Source organism: Lolium rigidum, chromosome 1 (assembly GCF_022539505.1).
Source record: "Lolium rigidum isolate FL_2022 chromosome 1, APGP_CSIRO_Lrig_0.1, whole genome shotgun sequence".
Lineage (NCBI taxonomy): Eukaryota > Viridiplantae > Streptophyta > Magnoliopsida > Poales > Poaceae > Lolium > Lolium rigidum.
The window spans coordinates 170631425-170650430 of NC_061508.1; the positions used below are offsets into that span (position 1 = coordinate 170631425).

Genomic DNA, 19006 nt, shown 5'->3' on the forward strand with positions numbered 1-19006 from the left:
TCTTCAACAATTTTCCATTCAGCCAACGTTAGTCTCTGATAATGTATCTGAATACACAGGTAGCTAATTGGAAAACATCCAATCCCACAGCCAAATAATTCAGCATATAGGTTGGCCTCATCGACGGCTTCACCGAAACAAAACAATTCACTTTTATGAAAATTAATCTTAAGACCGGACAACTGCTCGAAAGCTGAAAGAATTAATTTCAGGTTTTGTGCCTTTTCCAAGTCACGGTCCATAAAAAGTATTGTGTCATCGGCGTACTGAAGTATGGACAAGCCTCCATCAACCAGATGGGAGACTACACCTTCAATTTGACCATCGATCTTAGCGCTCTATTATAATTCCAAGCATATCCGCCACAATGTTAAATAACATTGGGGATAGGGGATCACCTTGCCTCAACCCTTTTTTGGTCTGGGAGTATTTACCAATGTCATCATTGACCTTAGTGGCAATGCTACCACCAAAAACAAAGTTATTAATAAAAGCACGTCATTCCTCAGAAAAACCTTTCATCCTTAGGGTTTGTTGAAGAAAAGACCATTTGACTTTATCATAGGCTTTTTCAAGGTCGATCTTGAGTATTACCCCATTCAACTTTTTACGGCGCATCTCATGAATTGTCTCATGTAAGGTGACCACCTCATCTAGGATGTTTCTACCTTGCATAAAAGCAGTCTGAGAAGGACGCACCACTTTATCTGCCACCGAATTAAGTCGAATGGTAGCAAATTTTGTGAAAATTTTGAAACAAACATTTAGAAGGCAAATATGCCTGTATTGATGGATCCTTTCCGCGTCAGTAACCTTTGGTAGAAGAATAATTTCACCAAAATTGATACGGAACAGATCTAGTTGCCCCTTATGTAATTCGGCAAACATAACCAATAGATCAGACTTGATGATGTCCCAAAAAGTCTGGTAGAACTCAGCCCGGAAACCATCCGGCCCTGGCGCCTTGTTGTGTTCCATCTAGACCGCTTTTCTTATCTCGTCCTCGGAATTAGGGGAGGTAAGAATGTCGTTTTCTTCAATAGACACTTGAGGGATATCATCAATCCTAGATTCATCCATGGATACATCTGATTCCTCCGGGGCACCAAAAAGGCCTTTATAGTAAGAAGTAATATAGGACTTTAATTGCTCATAACCTTCGATCAGTCCCTCATCTTGAACAAGAGAGTGAACGAGTTTCTTTCTATGTTGACCTTTGGCAACACTAAGAAAGTATCTCGTATTCGAGTCCCCTTCTAACAAGAACTAGCTAATGGCTAGCATATAACTACCACATATCCCTCTTTTTTGAACGAGCTTAATGCCAAGCTTGCATCCCATCAGAAGGACAAGAAGACACAACACGAGAGGATGTAATGCAAGACCTAAATTAGCATTATTATGCACATATTAGATGGGGTCCTCACTCTATGTCTTGGATTTTGTTTCATCATGTCATTTACCTTAGAGCATCTCCAGTCGCGTCCCCCAAACCGTCCCCCAAAGCGATTTGGGGCGCGCCGGACAAAAAAAGCGTTCCAGCCGCGTCCCCCAAAGCCCTTTTTCGTCCGGCGCGCCCCCATTCGGTGTCCGGCGCCCGAGCCCGTCCCCGTCCCACGGGGGACGCACCGGGGACGCCGGACACAACGAAAGCGAGGCGGGGAGTGGCGGGGCCGACCCGTCGGCGGCACAATTAATTTAAACCTAACCGTCGCCTACCTCGCGACGGAAGTTGTTGGCGCGCAGCGACGGTGCGATTCCGCGAGAGGGCGCAGCGACGCGTCCCGTCGCGCCTAGCTCTGCGTGCCGGCATTAATGAGCGCCACCGCTCCTCCGCCTCCCTCCGGCCTATAAAAAGGGGCGCCTCTCATCGTCCCTCTCACACACAAACCCTAGCGCCTCTCTCCCAAACCCTAGCCGCCACCATCTCTCAACAAGACTCGACGCTATGTCTGGTAGAGGCGGACCTCGCGGCCGCGGCCATGGTCGTGGTCGTGGTCGTGGCCGCGGCGTAGCTGAACGCTCGCCGTCGCCTTCCACGCCGCCGCCTTCATCATCGTCGGAGATGGACGTGGAGCCGGACGTCCTGTTCGAGTTCGTCCACGTCCTCAAGGGCGACCCGCGCGGCATCCGGAGGCTGCCGGACTCCTTCGCCGAGTACGTCGGCGGCGTACGCCCGCGCACGATGCATCTGCGGGAGCATTCGTGCGGCTACCGCCGGTGGATCGTCAAGGCGATCTACGACGCGCGCGGCAAGATGTACCTCAACATCGGCTGGGAGAAGTTCGCGCGCCACCACAGCCTCCAAGCCGGCTTCATCCTCGTGTTCTCCTACTTCGGCAACGGGGACATGAAAGTCAAGGTCTTCGACGAGAGGCGCTGCCTCCGGGACTACCACGTCGACGAGGGACGACGACGGCACCGACGAGGAGGACGACCGAATGAGTGTTGTTTCTTCGCAGCGAATACGTGCACGGAGGTTTCTGCCTGTTCGCCTCATCGGTAGAACCAACAAGGGCACCATCCTCCCGCTGGATTTTCCGGTTTAGGTGATCTGGGTGTGCCCTCGAGTGTTCTTTCTTAGCAGCGAACACACGAAACCTTCGATGCACGGCCTAGTTAGGTTTAGTTTCTTTGCAATATTTTATATTTGTGTCCACCATGGTTCAAACTATGTATTAGTTTGTGGAAAACCATGTTCCAAACTGTGTTTTCGTGTAAACCACGTTCCAAATTATGTATTAGTTTGTGGAAATTGAAATAAAAATGCCAGAAAAATTATTTTAAATGTTTGGGGGCGGCGTTTGGGGGACGCGGCTGGGGAGCGACGTCCCCCAAACGCGGCACGAACGAAACACGTCCCCCAAACGCTCGATCCGGTGCGGTTTGGGGGACGGTTTGGGGGACGCGGGAGATGCTCTTATATGCTAAACCCGAATAATCCAACATTGAAAAAAATATGGAGGCCTGTAACTTTAGGTGTGTGTGTTGGCATTGATCTGTGCAAGTCAACAACTTGACTGAGGCCACTATGAACGTATCTCATGTTTTGTTTTCTCCCATCACGGAACCACCATAAAGCTGACTCCTGCTTTTGTTGCTAGTTCCTGCCACAAGACAGGGTATGTGAGTTTGCAAAGTGACTCACATACAGCTACTAGTAGAGGCCGAGAAGGCCGTCGGTGATCCTAAGTTACCAGTTCAGCACCGTCAGTTCATAGAATGGAGTAAAGACCTCATGGTTCTCCAAGTGGTAAACATCAATCTTCCATATTTATATCTTACGTTTGCTTCTATTTTCTCGCTTTGATAAGTATGATCGATCTCATACAGACTCTAATTTGTTCAAAAAAAAAATGCAGACTCTAAAGCAAAAGGAGAAACAATCTAAAGACTCTCAACACATTTGTTTAGATGAAGACCCTCAACGCTGAATAAGACAAAGATTACCAACGTGCACCACCAAGAGATTCGTTCATGAAAAAGGTATGCTCTGTTGTTCGGCTATGGACAGTGACTTCTCACGATATTATTGCAATACTGTTTTTGTTGATTGTGCCTTAGGCTGAGCTAATACCTAATGGAGAAGAAGCTGCCATGGCTCAAACACGACATTAAAAGCAGCAGAAACATTCGGAAGAACGGATCACACCGCTGGCTTGCCCAGTTGCCGTCATCGAGGTAGCACCGCCTACTCCACTGTTGCTGCTGCCATTCCGGCTCGAATTTAGGATGTTTAGAGTTCTTGGATACTTGTAGAGAATGAATGGATGCATCTGAAAAAGATCTACACATTTCTGTGACATAAACTGGTATTCGAAATGTTCACCTTTATATGCAAGTTCCTGCGAATTTTGAGCGACAAAAGAATCTGACACAATCAAAACATCCTGAATTCATATAGAATTGTTCAAAATAGTGGTTGAAAATCCATCATATTTTCTGTTAAAATGGTGGTAGCTCCTGTAAAAAAATCCAAAAGTTTCATCAGATCTCAACGGTTGAACAACCTGGCAATGCCAATAAGGGAAAGCTCACAGATTTTTAATTTTGCACCGTCAAAGTTAAGAGTTTTGTTGGTTTAAGGATCCATCCAGGTACAAAAGTAATATGCAGACAGCTGCTCCTAAGATCAAAGTTTGTAAATGACGAATGTTTTAGCGGAGGGTTGTTTGCCTGACAAGGCAAAACTTGTAGTTTGCTCCTCCTATAACATCCAGGTAAGGTAATAAAAAAAAATGCAATGCTATGCAGGGTCTCATCTTGGTAATATAATGCTATCTCTCTTTGCTTTGTTTTGCTATAATTACAACAACTTCTCTTATGCATCCTCCTATCCTCTCTCGCTCCGCATATCGACATGATTTGCCCTCATCTGTACAAGCAAAACGTAGGAGCGGATGTTAATGTCCAATCCAATCAAAATACTTCGCTTTTGTCTCAAAACAGGTCAACACAATCAAACATGATTACAAGTGATAAATTAATTCTCTCAAAATAAAGGGGAAAAAATTGGATTTGCCAAATGAACATGACATCTTCAACATATATCAGACTGAACGAGATGAGCTACAATTAGCGATGATTAGCGGTCATAAATTCCTTCCCTCGCTATATGGGGGAAATATTTGGATTTACCAAATTAACATGTACTCCCTCCGTTCCAAAATAATTGTCGCAGAGATTAAATGTACCTCAAGGTTTTCACTTTTCAATAACATGTCGGATGGAAAATTGAAACAACATTAAAATAGTTTTTTTCCTAGTGAGAATCGAGCATTGCTCGGTTGGACAGCACCGTGCATCGCGTGCTTGCCCAACCGCGTTCGAGGCCCTGCCTCTGCATTAAAACAGGCCCTGGATACATGGTGCTACACTAATAAAACCGGCTGTGCATACTCCATCCTCCGTTAACAACCGAGTTCGGTTATGCACAGCCGGTTTTCGGTTATGCACAGTTCGGTTGTTAACGGAGGATGGAGTATGCACAGCCGGTTTTATTAGTGTGCTACTACCCATGGGTCAAGTTTTTGTGTTCAAGAAAAATAATAATTACTTTTCTAAAATGGTCAGATGCAACATTCCTTCCTAACTAGTAGTTCACTTTTAGTTTTAACTTATGACAAAATATAAATAAATCAAAGTGTTTAGTGTATGTACTTCTAAGAAAAATTAGTACTTTGACGAATTGGGCAATGACACTTGTTATGTTTCAAATGAAGGCTTTTGTTCATGTCCAACAAAGCTAGAGTCAGGAGGTACCTACAAAAAAAAAGCATTGCAAACAACAATGAGATGATTGTCCGATACACAGGGGACAAAATAAGGTATGCTTGTTGCCAGGAAGTGCTTACCCAGATTTCTTTCACCTAACGATTTGGTATGCAGAAGGGGGACTTGGCTTTTTCTCTACTAGCTCATAATGGAGAACAAAGTTATCCTGCAGCAAGCCACGTGCTCAACTATCATTTTGCAGCAGTGCATAAGAGAGGATACACATCCAAACTACAAATTTACATGACCAAACCTTACGGACTGTCTCCCAATTGTGTGGATCAAAGCAACCATAAGAACCCCGTTCATAATCAGGAGTCTTGACAAGAGGTTCCATGTTAGGAATTCTTGTGAACCACAGCCGCAGTTCTCTATGGTAAAACCATCCACGGTTATATCTGAGGAAAAATGGTATGCATGCATTAATGTTTAAGAATAAGTATATGCCACAAAACAAACTGGTTGAAGCGCCATTCAGTTGTGCTACGTGCCTACGTCGCACTAGTAACTAGTTGTGAGCAAGGATTAATATATTATTGGTTTACTTTTAAGTGAAGACACACAATAGTAAAGATCAAAAGCTTGGAAGGAATTTTGCAGGATGCAATGCTAAACAGGATCTTTGAGAGTTAGCAAAAATTCCGGGTGAAACTCACGTACATAGTCGGACTATGAATATACAATCAAATGTTGCCGAGTTAAAGTATTCATCCAGGAAGATAAATAAATCCAAAATGTTCTTTTTTTTGGGTAGATCCGTGACAGTTACTGTGTCTGGTTTGGCATCTGATAGATTACAAGTTAATATGTGTTAGCATACAACTTTGATCATAGCATTAAAACTTTGATAACAACATAGCAGTGTCTTCCCTTATCAAATGTTACCGCGATAAGACCACATTTCTTGGTAAAAGACTCAGATCATGAACAAGGAACGGCAGAACGATGTACTCACAGTTCGATGGCAGCACATATCTGAGCTTCGTCCTTTGGCATGCTGAAAACCAAAGACATCAAAATAATCACCTTAAAAAATTTGCTGGAACTAATGGGCAAACCTAATACTTCCTCTGTCCATAAAAGGATGGCTCAACTTTGTCAAAATATGCATGTATCTAGATGTGTTATACATGCATATTTTGACAAAGTTGAGACATCCCTTTATGGATGGATGGGGTACGATTTTCAAGTAACAGAAGTACCTATAGAATATGTAGAACAGTATGAGTGTCTGAAACTTCTGAAAATGCAAAGGCTGCACCAAGACAGAACTTGTTACAATAATTTTATAGTAAAAAATGAACCGGTTGCACCAACGAAAGAATTTGAGTTTCTTTCTTAAGAAGATTGGTCTAATATCAAATTAGGAAGAAATAGCCTATGGTTTTTGGCAACTTACAGTGAGTGGTGGGGGTTGCTCAGCCAAGTAACAAGCTGGATTCTGAAAATCAGGATCTCCTTTTGCTGGCTCATTTGACCATGGGGAGCCAAATGTCTTGTACAGATTGTCTGCTGAGTTCAAATTTAAACCCAATGTTGTTAAATCTATTCCTAAAGCAAGAGATGTCAAGTCAGCATCATGCATCCTTATAACTCCCAACAATCCTAACAAGCCATATGGATCAGGTGGTGTCTGGCCTCCCTGAATGACCTTTAGACTTTGATCCCTGTGTGACTGGGTGCCTGAAGACATCTGCTGCAACCTGAAAGGCCTTTGGGTCTGCGGCTGCTGGTACTGCTGGAGCAGTTGCTCATATGATCCCAAACTAGAAGCTTGACTAGAGTTTAGTGGTCTTAGTCCAATGTTTTGGGGTCCAGCACTCTGAATCTGACAGAACATAATGAAGATTAGTCTTCCTTGTATAGAAGGGTAAATGTAAACAGTAAACCTGAATCATGCATCTTAGCAGTATCATGTCAAAGTCGAAAAGAACATAACAATGATAGTTGCGGCAGATCCGCACATGTTACACGTTTGATGGTTGTTTAGAGGGATTCCTGATAGAACTTACTGAATTACCACCCAGCTGATGCTGCTGACGATTTGGTGGGTGGCTACTTCCTAAATTAAAACCAACTGACCTTGCCATCTGTATAAGTGTTCAAACATGTCAAAATAAATGCTCAGAGAAACAAAGAGTCAAAATTCAGAGATGTAAACCCACTGGATATTGTTGTGCTTGCATTACAGGTACATTCTCATGAAGTTGTTCCTTGTGATGTAACTCCATAGCATACTCTGAACTGCTACCTGATAATTGAAAATATCATTATTCTGTATAACTTGGCAAAACGGAGTATAAAGGAAAGTACTAAGGTAGTGCAATGATCAGCCAAAAGATGGTACTTTAGGAAAGAATTTTAAAACCTCAAGAAACCACTATCATGGTCTTGTTTTATTTCCTGCGTTATGAAGCATTAATGATTGAGCATGTCCGACGTGGAAAGAATAGGTCAAAATTTCGAGATATTAAAACCATGCAAAACATGTGGTACCATTAAAGGAGTTCGTCGCTTAAGTTGACCTAACAAATGATAAATCACATTTTGTAGCACGATGGTCCGAAGCCCAAATACAACTATTTTAGAAAGAAAAACTAGATACTTACACAATTGGAGCTGAAAACCTAATTGCGACAATTTGTATTGATCGGTATAGCTATCTTGATGTAACCAAGTGGGGACAAGAAAATAAAGTTCAATATGCTGACACGAGGTATATGTGTGGATGGCCTAATTGGTAGCTGTAGCAGCAATCCCTTAATAAATGTTGCGCCCAATTTTGACATTTTTCTAATCCCTAATGGTCAACACGGTAGCTTGCTGTGTCCTATCTCATGTAGGAAAACTATCCCACATATGTAAAAAAATTATATGCTTCCATTCCTCGCCACAAAATACAGGCACAGGTTATAATCATCTGAACGGCATGGGATGTAAGCAAGTTGCGCCTGGACCATAACATCTGAAGAATATTTGGCGCATTTTTCCTAGGGGACCACCATTGTTCTAAGTAGGATTCACGGTAATTCCAATTGGAGCATCATATTACAACTGTAGTGGTTATTATTGTTATTATTATTGCAAATGCATCGTGCATATTTGAATCCTTGATTTGGCATCTGTATATCTTATAAAGCCACTACCCACTAAGCATTTACTATAATTTGTTATTATTATTACAAATGCATCGTGCATATTTGAACCCTTGATTTAGCATCTGTATATCTTATAAAGCCACTACCCACTATAAGCATTTACTATAATTTTCTCTGGATTCTCGTGAGGCCACGCCAGCTGAATGGTTCTACCCTACTGGGCGCTGGCCCTCTCAAGAAAATGCCACCTTCTCATCTTCTTGCCTCTCTATGATTGTGTTACAAGAAAATTGTGCTATACATTCTGCTGCAACGCGGGATATCTCCTAGTTAGGTTAGTGAAAAGTGGCACGGTACTAACCATTAGTTAACCTGAGGAAAAGATCACAGCATTCCATAGTAGACAGGTAAAAAAACAATGGACTCTACACAAGATAGAGGATTTTATGACAGGGTGGTATTGTTGGGAACTAAGCTGTTCAAATGCTGGACTAGCAGGGCTGTATAGTAATAGACATGTAAGCCGATACTAAGACTTTAAGGTCACAAAGTAACACAATTAAGTAATCATGAACCAATACAACAAAAGTATAATGAGAACAATCTCACTGAGTCGGATAGGTTCTAGAATAATTCAACTGTAACCACCTTTAAATCCTGGCAAAGCCGGGAAATCTTCATTTTGAATACTGAATTCCTGGTTTTGTTGAACAATAGTGTTAACACCAACTCCTTGCTTCCGTAGTGATCCTGCAATTTAAAGAGGTTGGCAAAGCATCCTCCAGAATTTGGGGAAAATATTCACGGTTTTCCAGCATTTAGCTTTACCATATTGTCCTTGCGGCCCACCAGCAGAACTAGGTCGGCCAGTCAACTGGGGAAAATCATTGATGTCGAATGGAGCATTGTCACCATGGTCATGTAGCATCCCCAAAGAACCTAGAGAATTATTACCTCCTTGCATTTGGTTCTGGGATAATGAACCTCCAGACGTTGGATATGAACTTCCAATCATACTAATCAGTTGAGATGATCCTGGTTTCAGAAACAAATAGAAGCAAAACAATAGCTGAATAAGTAACTTCAATAGGAGAAAATAACGCATTGTATAGTTCTTGGTCATTCAATCTCACAGAACAAGTTTTTATCACAACCCAATTGCTTTCATGAATTTTAGTTGGACCTATCACAAAACAGAACAACGTTAAGGAAAAGGTGATGTTTCAATTACTAAGCAAAGTGATTTCGGGTATCCAACATACTCCTGGAAAATGAAGAACATCAATATACCAGAAACTCGGCACTATGATGATAAGTTGGACTTAATATTTAAGGTCGAAACTGTAGTTTCTATAAGCTGGCATATATTGTACCCAGAGCGAAAAATGCAGATTCCTCCAGATAGGTAGTGGTGTTCACCAGGCTTTACTTTCATGGCAGACATGGCAACCAAACTTTAACAAACACGCTTCCTGAGTTGTTCCAGAATTAAATGAATAACAAATTCAAACTTGTTTATTGTGGGGAGATTGTTCGGGGGAAGATTGTGATTGTTCAGAAGCTATATTTTCTTTTCTTTTCACTGCTTCATTGTTGCACTTGCAGAAACGAATTTTTCAGTATACTCTATAGAACCACATGGTTCACAATTTATTAAGAATACCTACTGTGTTTTCGAAAAACAAAATCCAAATATCAATATATCATAAGGGATGTTGAGTGCTTACTTTATGCACAACTCTTTTTTGCCAGGATATGGTAAGTAGAGACGCTGAACAAAGACTTAATATAGCAGTGGTTAAAATTTTAAACAAAGATTTAATTTAGCAGGGGTTAAAACATGTTATGAAGTAAGCAATGTGGTAAGTAGGAGCTGAACAGAGAATCAGTGTAGCAGTGGTTAAAACATGATAAAAAGATAATAGTTCGAGCAACAAATTAAGCGTGATGACATGGCTATGTGTAACCTTTTTCCATGCAGTAGTGAAATAAACTACACCTACCTTGCGGAAGAAGGCCAGTCATCATCCTGTTGGATCCTTGCACATTTAGACTTCCACTCCCAGTATTGCCACCAAAATTCATGCGTGACGCAATACTCGGCACCGACAACCCACCAGAGCTCATATTTCTTCCAATGTTACTCCCGCCCACAATGTTTCCCACAGAACTTGTAATACGTGGACCCAAGTTTCCTAAAGCTGGAGACGCGGACATGCCAGGAACAGAATTCCGATTGACACTGTTGCCCAAGTTTGAGGATAAGCCTTGAATGGTACCACCAATATTCATGCCACTACTATATGCTTGACCTCCACCAACATTCATTCCTCTACCACCGACACCTGAATGTGCATGAGGAATCTGCAAAGAAATAGAAACGGTCATTGTCTTCCACGCAAAACCATGGAAGGAGTATATGTTATAAATTAAACCAACAAATTATTACTTAGATTGCACAATCCACTAAACTGCAGGTTCGTGCTGTTCGCACTACAAAAATATTACTACTGCATGCCCAATTCTCCATAGTCCATAAAGGTGGGCATTCAAACCTGAGACATGGCACCTGGAAGGTTGTTCGAAGCAAATCTCCCTGAAATGCTCCCTCCAGTTTGCTGAACCCCAGAGGATGGTAGGCCACTCATTGCAGCATTCCTTTGAGCAAGCGAACCAGGCATATTTGGAAGATTGAAATTTCCATGAATGTTGTGCAGACCTGGAAAAGGTAGAAAATCATAAAAGATAACAGGTTTCGTCAATGGATGTCGCACTATGTCAACGCACTAACCGATCTAGTGTATTTTAAGCTCACCAGAGTGATGGAAACCTTGAACTGATCCAGATTGGCCAGAAAAGGATGCTGCAAATGGTCGTCCTGTTGAGTCCGGAAGATTTGATGCTGAACTGTTAAGATTTGACTGCCAAGGAAAAAAGTATAAGTTATCCAAGCAAAGAATAAGACATACTAACATGGCAATACTATTCAGAACAGCATAACCACATTGACTTAAATAGGAACTATGGAAAAAATAAACAGTAACCAGTCAAAGTTAAATCCCACCTACCTAATATAGCTCATTTAAGGGTGGCAAGGCAAAAAAAGAGAAGCATAGTGTTATCTTGAGACAATCAATGCATACAGCAATCAACAGATTCCTCAAAAGCAGACTTAACTATTCCTGACTACTGACTAGGAGATATTTATCAAGTGTTCAAAACTGAAATACCCATCCATTGTCCAACTGCAGACAGTTACTAGGTAGGTACAGCAGGAACAATCATCTACCAAACTCAAAACATAATAAACAGATAGAATAAGAAAATGCTGGTGAATGCATAGTACTCCAGTTACAAGAAAGTTACAAGAAGCACGTACGTTCAGCAAGCCTGACATTGTGATGACAACAAAACAGCAAGTCAGCACTAGGGAGCGACTGAAGATTGTCCACAAAAACTGCTCGACACAGTGAAACCTGCCAGTCTGAAACGGAAACAGATATATATTAGCAGTTTGTAAAATTGCAAAACAAAAAAAAAATAATGGTATATAAGATAGCAGTCTCAGCTCAGCTACATTTGCAGATTTCAGCAGTCCACACACAAGCCACGTGGATCTCCAAAAGTCTGCTGTTAAGGCTTGAGTTTAGTACTGCAAGGCTTCCACAGGCATAATTCCCAACAGAGCGGTTGCTGAGCCGTAAACCAAAGTTAACACTTGAATAACTGTCGTTGGATGCTGAATTCAGCGGCAGTAGTTAACACTTGAATAACTGTCGTTGAATGATGTATGCATTGATTGTCTCAAGATAACACTATGCTTCGCTTTCTTTGCCTTGCCACCCTTAAATGAGCTATAGTAGGTAGTGGGATTTAACTTTGACTGGTTACTGTTTATTTTTTCCATAGTTCCTATTTAAGTCAATGTGGTTATCCTTTTAGTATTGCCATGTTAGTATGTCTTATTCTTTGTTTGGATAACTTATACTTTTTCCTTGGCAGTCAAATCTTAACGGCATCAAATCTTCCAGACTCAACAGGACGACCATTTGCAGCATCCTTTTCTGCCCAATCTGGATCAGTTCAAGGTTTCCATCACTCTGGTGAGCTTAAAATACACCTAGATCGGTTAGTGCGTTGACATAGTGCAACATCCATTGACGAAACCTGTTATCTTTTATGATTTTCTACCTTTTCCAGGTCTGCACGACATTCATGGAAATTTCAATCTTCCAAATATGCCTGGGTCGCTTGCTCAAAGGAATGCTGCAATGAGTGGCCTACCATCCTCTGGGGTTCAGCAAACTGGAGGGAGCATTTCATGGAGACAGCTTCCCAGGGCGTTAGGTCTGTTCGGTTTGCTCGGTCCGGTCTCTTCGGTCTTTGTCAATTTCGGTCATCTAGAAATGCTACCCATATTGCCTTCGGTCTTTTCGATCTTTCTGTATTTGGTCTTCGGTTTTTTCGGTCCGGTCTTCGGTCATGACCAAATAGAGAAATTTGGCAGCACGGTTATATATACAAAATGGCAGCATTTCACTTGCCATTCCGATTATATTGGCACGCAAGTCCACAGAATGATAGAACAACACCATACGGTGGCAGCACAAAATTAACAAAATTTACAATTAGCCATGTACAAACGAGCAGCCCAGCTACATCCTCGTTCAGCTCATAATGAACTAGCCATCAACATATTGGTTACCGCAATTTGCATCTTGAGATTCAGATGCACCCTAGAAAATAGCTGCAAGAAAGCGCGTCACTATCCATTCTCAACAGTCTGTATCGCTGGGGATCTCGACTCTGCATCGCTGCAGCATGCACGGGTGGTTGGCAACGGGCGACGGGCGACGACGCGACGAGATCGTGCGGAAAGGGCACGGGCGCGACGGCGGCGTTGCATCTACTCTGCCATTGGGCTGACGGCGCCCGTGGTAGGAGATGCAGCGGGGTCGGCCGGGTCGGTGGAAGCGAGGTGGTGTGGAAGGGGCGCGACGGTCGCGGAGCTGGGTCTTGCAGCTGCTAGCGACCGTGGTCGGAGAGACAAGCGGGGTCGGCGAGGGTGGTTGGTGGGCCGGCGGCGCGTCGCCTGTGTCACTAGTTCAAGGGGAAAACAAACGAACTCGAGGGGAATAGTAAAATGAACAGGGTTGTGGGCTTGTGGTGCTGCGCGTGGGAAATAAATTGATGCCTGGGAAGAAGCTCGGTCTTTCCGGTCATATCGGTTTCCGAACAGCGCAACAAAATTTCGGTCAGCTGATGTCCAAGACCGAGCTGTAACAAAAGACCGAATTACGGTTTTTTTGGGTTCGGTCCCGGTTTTTTTGGGTTCGGTCTTTTATGCCCGGCCAGATTTGTAGCCATGTAGTACTCAGGGCATCTCCAACCGGCCGACCCATCCCGCGCCCGCGCGTCCGGATGGGTCCAGACGGACAAAAACCCGGCCCAGCGCGCGGACCCATCCCTAAAACGGATGGCCGCGGCGTCCGGAACGACGCAAACCCGGCCCAAATCTGGGCCTGGTTTGCGTGGCCGCGGACGCGAAAGGCTGGTCGCTCGCGTCCGCCCCTTGTCCGCCCCTGGCCCGCGTGTCATAGACATAAATATTTGTTTTCATTAGAAAGAAATCATTACAATTTTTTTTTAACTATTACTTCTATCCTACTACGTACGGGGCCAGCGGCCTCGCCGGCGTCTCCTCGCCGACTCGCCGTCGGGGCCGTGGATTTCACTCGACGCGGGCGGCCTGTACGCGTGAGGATTCGACTCCAGCTTACCAGCTGGGTGGCGCGGCGGCGGCGGCTTCGGCGGCGGCGGCGGCTTCGTCGGAGGCCTTCATCCTCCTCCTTTCCGCCCGCGCATACCTCAAGCAGCATGCCTCCTGCGGCGGAACCATCCGCCTCCCGCATACCTCAAGCTCCTGCAGGGCGGCGCGTTCCACAGCGGTGCGTGCCTCCGAGCGGACGCGCGCGGGGCCCGGGCCTCGTGGTTCTCCCGCCGCCGGCGCATGCGCTCTTGCCGGCCGCGCTCCGCCGACGCGAGCATCCTACCGGGCGCGCCGCTCGGGCGAGGGCATCTGGATGAGGTGACGGGCTGCTCGCATAGCGATCAGCTCGTTCTTCTGGCCGAGGAGGTCGCCTAATCGGCGGCGGCCGGCGCGCCAGGTGGCCTCGTGCTCCCTCGTCACGCGCGTGAGATAGGCGAGACGCTCCTCGATGGCGGGTTCGCCAGCGCGAGGTCCCCCTCGTCGACGGGCTCCTCCGCGGCGGCCGCCCCCTCCTCCGCGGCCTCGTACCAGCCGTCCGCGGTCTCGTGCCAGCCGTCCGCGGCCGCCTCCACCATCTCGGCGTCGGCTGCCTTCTTTGCCGCCTCCTCGGCAGCGACGCGGAGCGCTTCGTCGTCGGCGACCAACCGCGAGTCCGCGCGCTCCTCCTCCTCCGTCCGCGGGAACCTGGCCCGGGCGGCGAGGGAGAGCTTGGCCCACGTGGACTGCAGGGTGCGCGGCATGGCGACGGAGAAGGTGGAGTGGCCGCCGGAGAAGGTGGAGTGGGAGAGGAAGGTGAGATGCGGTCTGTGTGAGACCGCCGCCGTCTTTTATAGCCGGCGGTCTGGCGGGAAACTTGGGCGCGAGCGTGCGCCAATGGTGTTTTCGCGCGCGCGGGAACCTTGGTGCGCGCGGGATCTTTCCCGCGCGTTCCACCGCCCGCCATGGCTGTCCCGTCGAGGCCTGCCATGGCGCAGCGCCGCGCAACGAAGACGAACCACGTGGCGTCCCTTTGGGTCGTCGCGTTGGGCGCCGCGTGCGACCCAAACGGACACGCGGACGCGGGGCGCTGTCCGCGTGTCCGGACGGCCACGCAAACGGCCCAAAACGGACGGCCCAGCGCGTCCGTTTGGGTCGGCCGGTTGGAGATGCCCTCATCACTCATCTCGGAAGCCCCACACTTGGCAACTTCCTCCCCTATGGCTTTGATCCCACTATCTTCAGTAGTATTACTGCCTTCACTAATGACATGGTCAACAAACCTCTTGAAATCCTGTGGCACTCAAGAACTTGGTTGGCCTATTTCCAAGCCCAACTTGTTTGGCTGCACACTCACAAAAAAATCTTGCTGCCGTAGCATCCCACACAGCTTTCCCAGTCTCCATCTAAACAGAATTTTCAGTTCACATAGTAGATCATCATCTAATTAACAAAAGCATTTGGACAGAACAGGGCAGTAGTATATATGTGGACAGCAGATCATCATCTGACATAGGCATACATACAAGCCTAGACGTATCTACCAACAGAGGAGTACCAATCGAGAACAATAGAACAGCGTACATGCCTACAGTATCTAGTATTTGACATGCGCAGGAGGACCCCCAATCTTGACAAATAAAAGCAATACGGGATGGGAAGGAGCAGACCTTACCTTGAGCTGGTGTGGGTCGCGTCTGGTGGTGGCGCAGGAGGTATTGGGGGTTCGCCGGCTCGGGAGTTGGCCGGTTGGGAGCTCGGGTCGGGGCAGAGGCCACAGGGTTCGACGAATCGGCGCCGGGAGTGAGGTCTTCACGGCGGCGGGATCACGTTCCGCCTGCTGGGGGAGGGCGGCGGCACCGGTCGCCGGAGATCGAGCGAAGGCGGCCCGGAGGTTGGTGGCGGCTGGGTACGAACCCTAACTGAGCGGATGCCTGTGTCTGTTGTTTTTTTTGTTGTTGGCGAGCACGGTATCGTAATGTGAGTTTTTTTGGGCCTGGTTTGGGCTGGAGCTTGCATAACAGGCCACGCCCTAAAACCTTAGCTAAATAGTTTATAGAAAACTAGAAAATATGCCCGTGCGTTGCAACGGGAGAGAAAATTTCAACAACCTTCTTCTACAGGTTGTAGAACGACTATTGACCAAGACAACAAAGAAGTCGGCCAAGTCCTTGTCGAGGCCGGCCAGGTACACCTTGGGAGCTCGACAAGTCAAGATTATGCTAATTAGTTGGGACATTGCCTCCTGAAGATGGCTATCATAGTGGAGCCGATGGGTAGAAGTGATAGATAATTCTGAAAGAGATAAACTCTGAAACCCACCAAATTTTAAAAATTAAAAGTTTCAGGCTTTTTGTTAAATATTTCAGATTTTGTCTCTATCAAATTTTGTTGAATTTAAACAAAACTTGGATAAATTTGAAAATAATTTGAACTTGACCTAAATATAGTACGAAAAATTAGGTAAAACTATATTTCGATAACCACTGAAATTACCAAATTTTCAGAAATTTTGTCGAAATTTCATTGAAGTTTTGAACCCGTACAGACTGTATTTGCTATCTCCGCAGAGGGTACATACGTGGGTACCTACTCAAGATGGATCGAGAGACGACTTCCGTTAATGCGCGCGCCGTGTGGTCTAGCGAGGGATGTTGAGCTGGTGTGTGTCACTGATGGTCACCATCCCGTGCGTTGGCGATCAAGCTACAGCACCACCATGCTGCCAAAATGCAGAAATAAACAGCTCCTTTTTAAAAATCGAGTTGTGCAGGTAGTACTGTTGATCTTCATCCACGGGAAAAATGGTACAGCTCCACGTGGATATCCATCATCGAAGATGTTCACTTACATGATCTACTATCATTACACCAACGTGACCACCAAATCACTTGTTAAAGCTCAAAATATTTGCAAGAGCAAGTTATGTTCAACCAGAGAGGGGAGCAGTGACATGCAATTTGATTTGTTGGTCGACCACGGAGACGTCGGGACGGAATTGAGACTGCGGATCTGCACTTGGGCAGGACGGGAGGGCAGGGAGCCGCGGTACTTGGAGCTTGACATATAGGACTCTTGCACCAGTGTACAAGCCAAATAGGGAAAAATCCAAGGATAGGCATGCCTGTAGTTTCAGCACAAGTTCAGAAACAACCTCACCCAGATTTAGTAGAAGCATAAGCGAAGCAAGAACTGTAAGGCCCAATCACTTCACTCCTAGTCTAGATATTCCAACTGTAACTTCCAGTGGCAAAGCTAGCTACCACATAGAGAAATCAAAGTAGGAGGTAAAACAAAGTCACTCTAACCAGCACTCCGCTGTTGGACCTGAACAGATTTTTCCATGGGCTCGAGGTGGCGAATCAATGGACTACATTGGGGAAGGGGAGGTAGTTCACTTTGTCGCACCATCTGGAGTCCCTGTACTCCGGGCTCTACCCGGGGCCTCCAGCCGGATTTTCAGATCAACGCAGCCGGGAGGCTTAGAGCAAGGGGCGCACGTGGAAAGTTCACAGCGGTGCGCCCACTGCAGAGGGAGGAGTTCGGACGCCAAGCCGGTTACATCACCAGTGCATCGATCAACCGTCGAGAACGCGCGCTGGTCGGCCGGCGAGGGTGTGCGCCGCGCTTCGAGTTTTTCCCTGGCTATGCGCTCGGCCGACGAGTAACTACGCCACCCGTCGCTCGAAGTAGTCCCTCAGACGAATCGTGTTGCCTTACGCCGCCTGTCGCTCGAAGTCGTCCCTCAGCCGAATCGTGTTGCCTCATTGTCGATCTAGGATTTCGATCCAAGGAGTCGGGTCCTTTTGTATCCGGGCACCGCACGGCAGCTAGCGTGGCCGAGCACACTCCATGTCGGAGCAGTGTTTGTACGTGAGTACTTGGATAGTCCAGGATCTTGGCCCAGTTGATGAACGAAAAGCTCAGGACAGAGGCCTAGTCCTATTGCACGAACCGGTACGTTCACTTAAGCGGTGGCATGTACCGTAATTTGGATGACAAAACAGGAGCAAAAACAGACGGACCAACAAGAAGCCTTATTTTCTTTATGGACGTGGCTACAGAGTGCCCGGTTACCATTTAGTCTTACCCGGTGCCCCCCCTGTCTGATCTGTTTTCTTTCCTAAAATGGAATGGGCCCACCAGGTGAAAGCGACAGGCACCAAAAAAGGAAACTACTGCATGGACCACGCCGGGCCAAGATTTGTCCGTATCTGGGTGGCTAGGGACCACGCCAGAATTACAGCTGGGACGGATCCCAGAAAACAAACCCTACCTGCTACCTCTTCTTCCTCCGATCCCTTTTCTTCCACCTTCCTCCATTGGAACCAGAAACTCCATGGCATGCCCAGTTCGGTGACCAAAAGTTACAGGCAGCAACAGGAAAAAGAAGCGAAGGGGAAGAACATCAAGATCTACCTCCACGATCGTGGAAAATCAAATCAGGAAAAGGTACCAAAAGTTACAGGCAACCATTCTTTCTCTTCCAACCCCAGATCTAGTTTTCCATGTAGAAAAACTCCAGTTTTACAACACCAGATCATGGTGTTGCCTGACGATTTGGTACCAACTGTATGAAATCATCTGTCATGCATGTAAAAACTGAAGAATTCCATGAAGTAGTAGAGGAAATCATCTGCCATGCATGTAGGAAATCCAAAAACATGAGGAAAAGATGGAACTTTGAATCTGGGGATGTACAATCTTGATCTTTTAGCAGTAAACCAAAAGTGAACAGGTTTAATAGTACTAGAGGATAGAAAAACATAGAGATTTATCCAGGAGAACACAGGATTGCAACAAAATCCCAGGAACAGACTTTAGCATCATAACTACAATGCCACCAGTAGACTTTAGCAAGAAACCAAAAGTGAAATACATGCCACCA

The 19006-nt window shown here is 45.8% G+C and overlaps 1 protein-coding gene and 2 non-coding genes across 5 annotated transcripts; 1 reads left to right on the forward strand and 2 right to left on the reverse strand.

Moving 5' to 3' along the window:
• Positions 1–5130: 5130 nt before the first annotated feature.
• On the reverse strand, positions 5131–15861 carry LOC124684922 (probable NOT transcription complex subunit VIP2). Of its 3 annotated transcripts, none has more exons than XM_047219197.1 (15): positions 15794–15861; positions 11752–11856; positions 11188–11293; positions 10928–11091; positions 10376–10736; positions 9201–9407; positions 9021–9122; positions 7464–7525; positions 7287–7364; positions 6674–7102; positions 6477–6529; positions 6230–6271; positions 5528–5672; positions 5355–5440; positions 5131–5262 (listed from the first exon to the last, which is right to left on the reverse strand). In XM_047219197.1, exons 2-14 carry the CDS (start codon positions 11767–11769, stop codon positions 5366–5368), a joined length of 1842 nt encoding a protein of 613 aa, XP_047075153.1. In that variant the 5' UTR covers positions 11770–11856; positions 15794–15861; the 3' UTR covers positions 5131–5262; positions 5355–5365. The 3 variants fall into 3 exon arrangements, with proteins under 3 accessions (XP_047075153.1, XP_047075139.1, XP_047075146.1); XM_047219183.1 differs by having other exon boundaries at positions 7440–7525; XM_047219190.1 differs by having other exon boundaries at positions 7440–7525; positions 15789–15861.
• On the forward strand, positions 11188–11265 carry LOC124685550. The gene has a single exon (XR_006997534.1). It is a non-coding gene; the product is annotated as a small nucleolar RNA snoR35 (small nucleolar RNA).
• Positions 12398–12475, reverse strand: LOC124685549. Its single transcript, XR_006997533.1, has one exon. It is a non-coding gene; the product is annotated as a small nucleolar RNA snoR35 (small nucleolar RNA).
• Positions 15862–19006: the final 3145 nt, after the last annotated feature.

Excerpts from the sequence above, each read along its gene's own strand:
- LOC124684922 (XM_047219183.1), bottom strand. Across the intron at positions 7,365-7,439 it reads TGCAAGCACAACAATATCCA|ATGGCAAGGTCAGTTGGTTT; the intron begins GTGGGTTTACAT and ends ACACTTATACAG. Across the intron at positions 7,103-7,286 it reads ATCAGCTGGGTGGTAATTCA|ATTCAGAGTGCTGGACCCCA; the intron begins GTAAGTTCTATC and ends ATGTTCTGTCAG.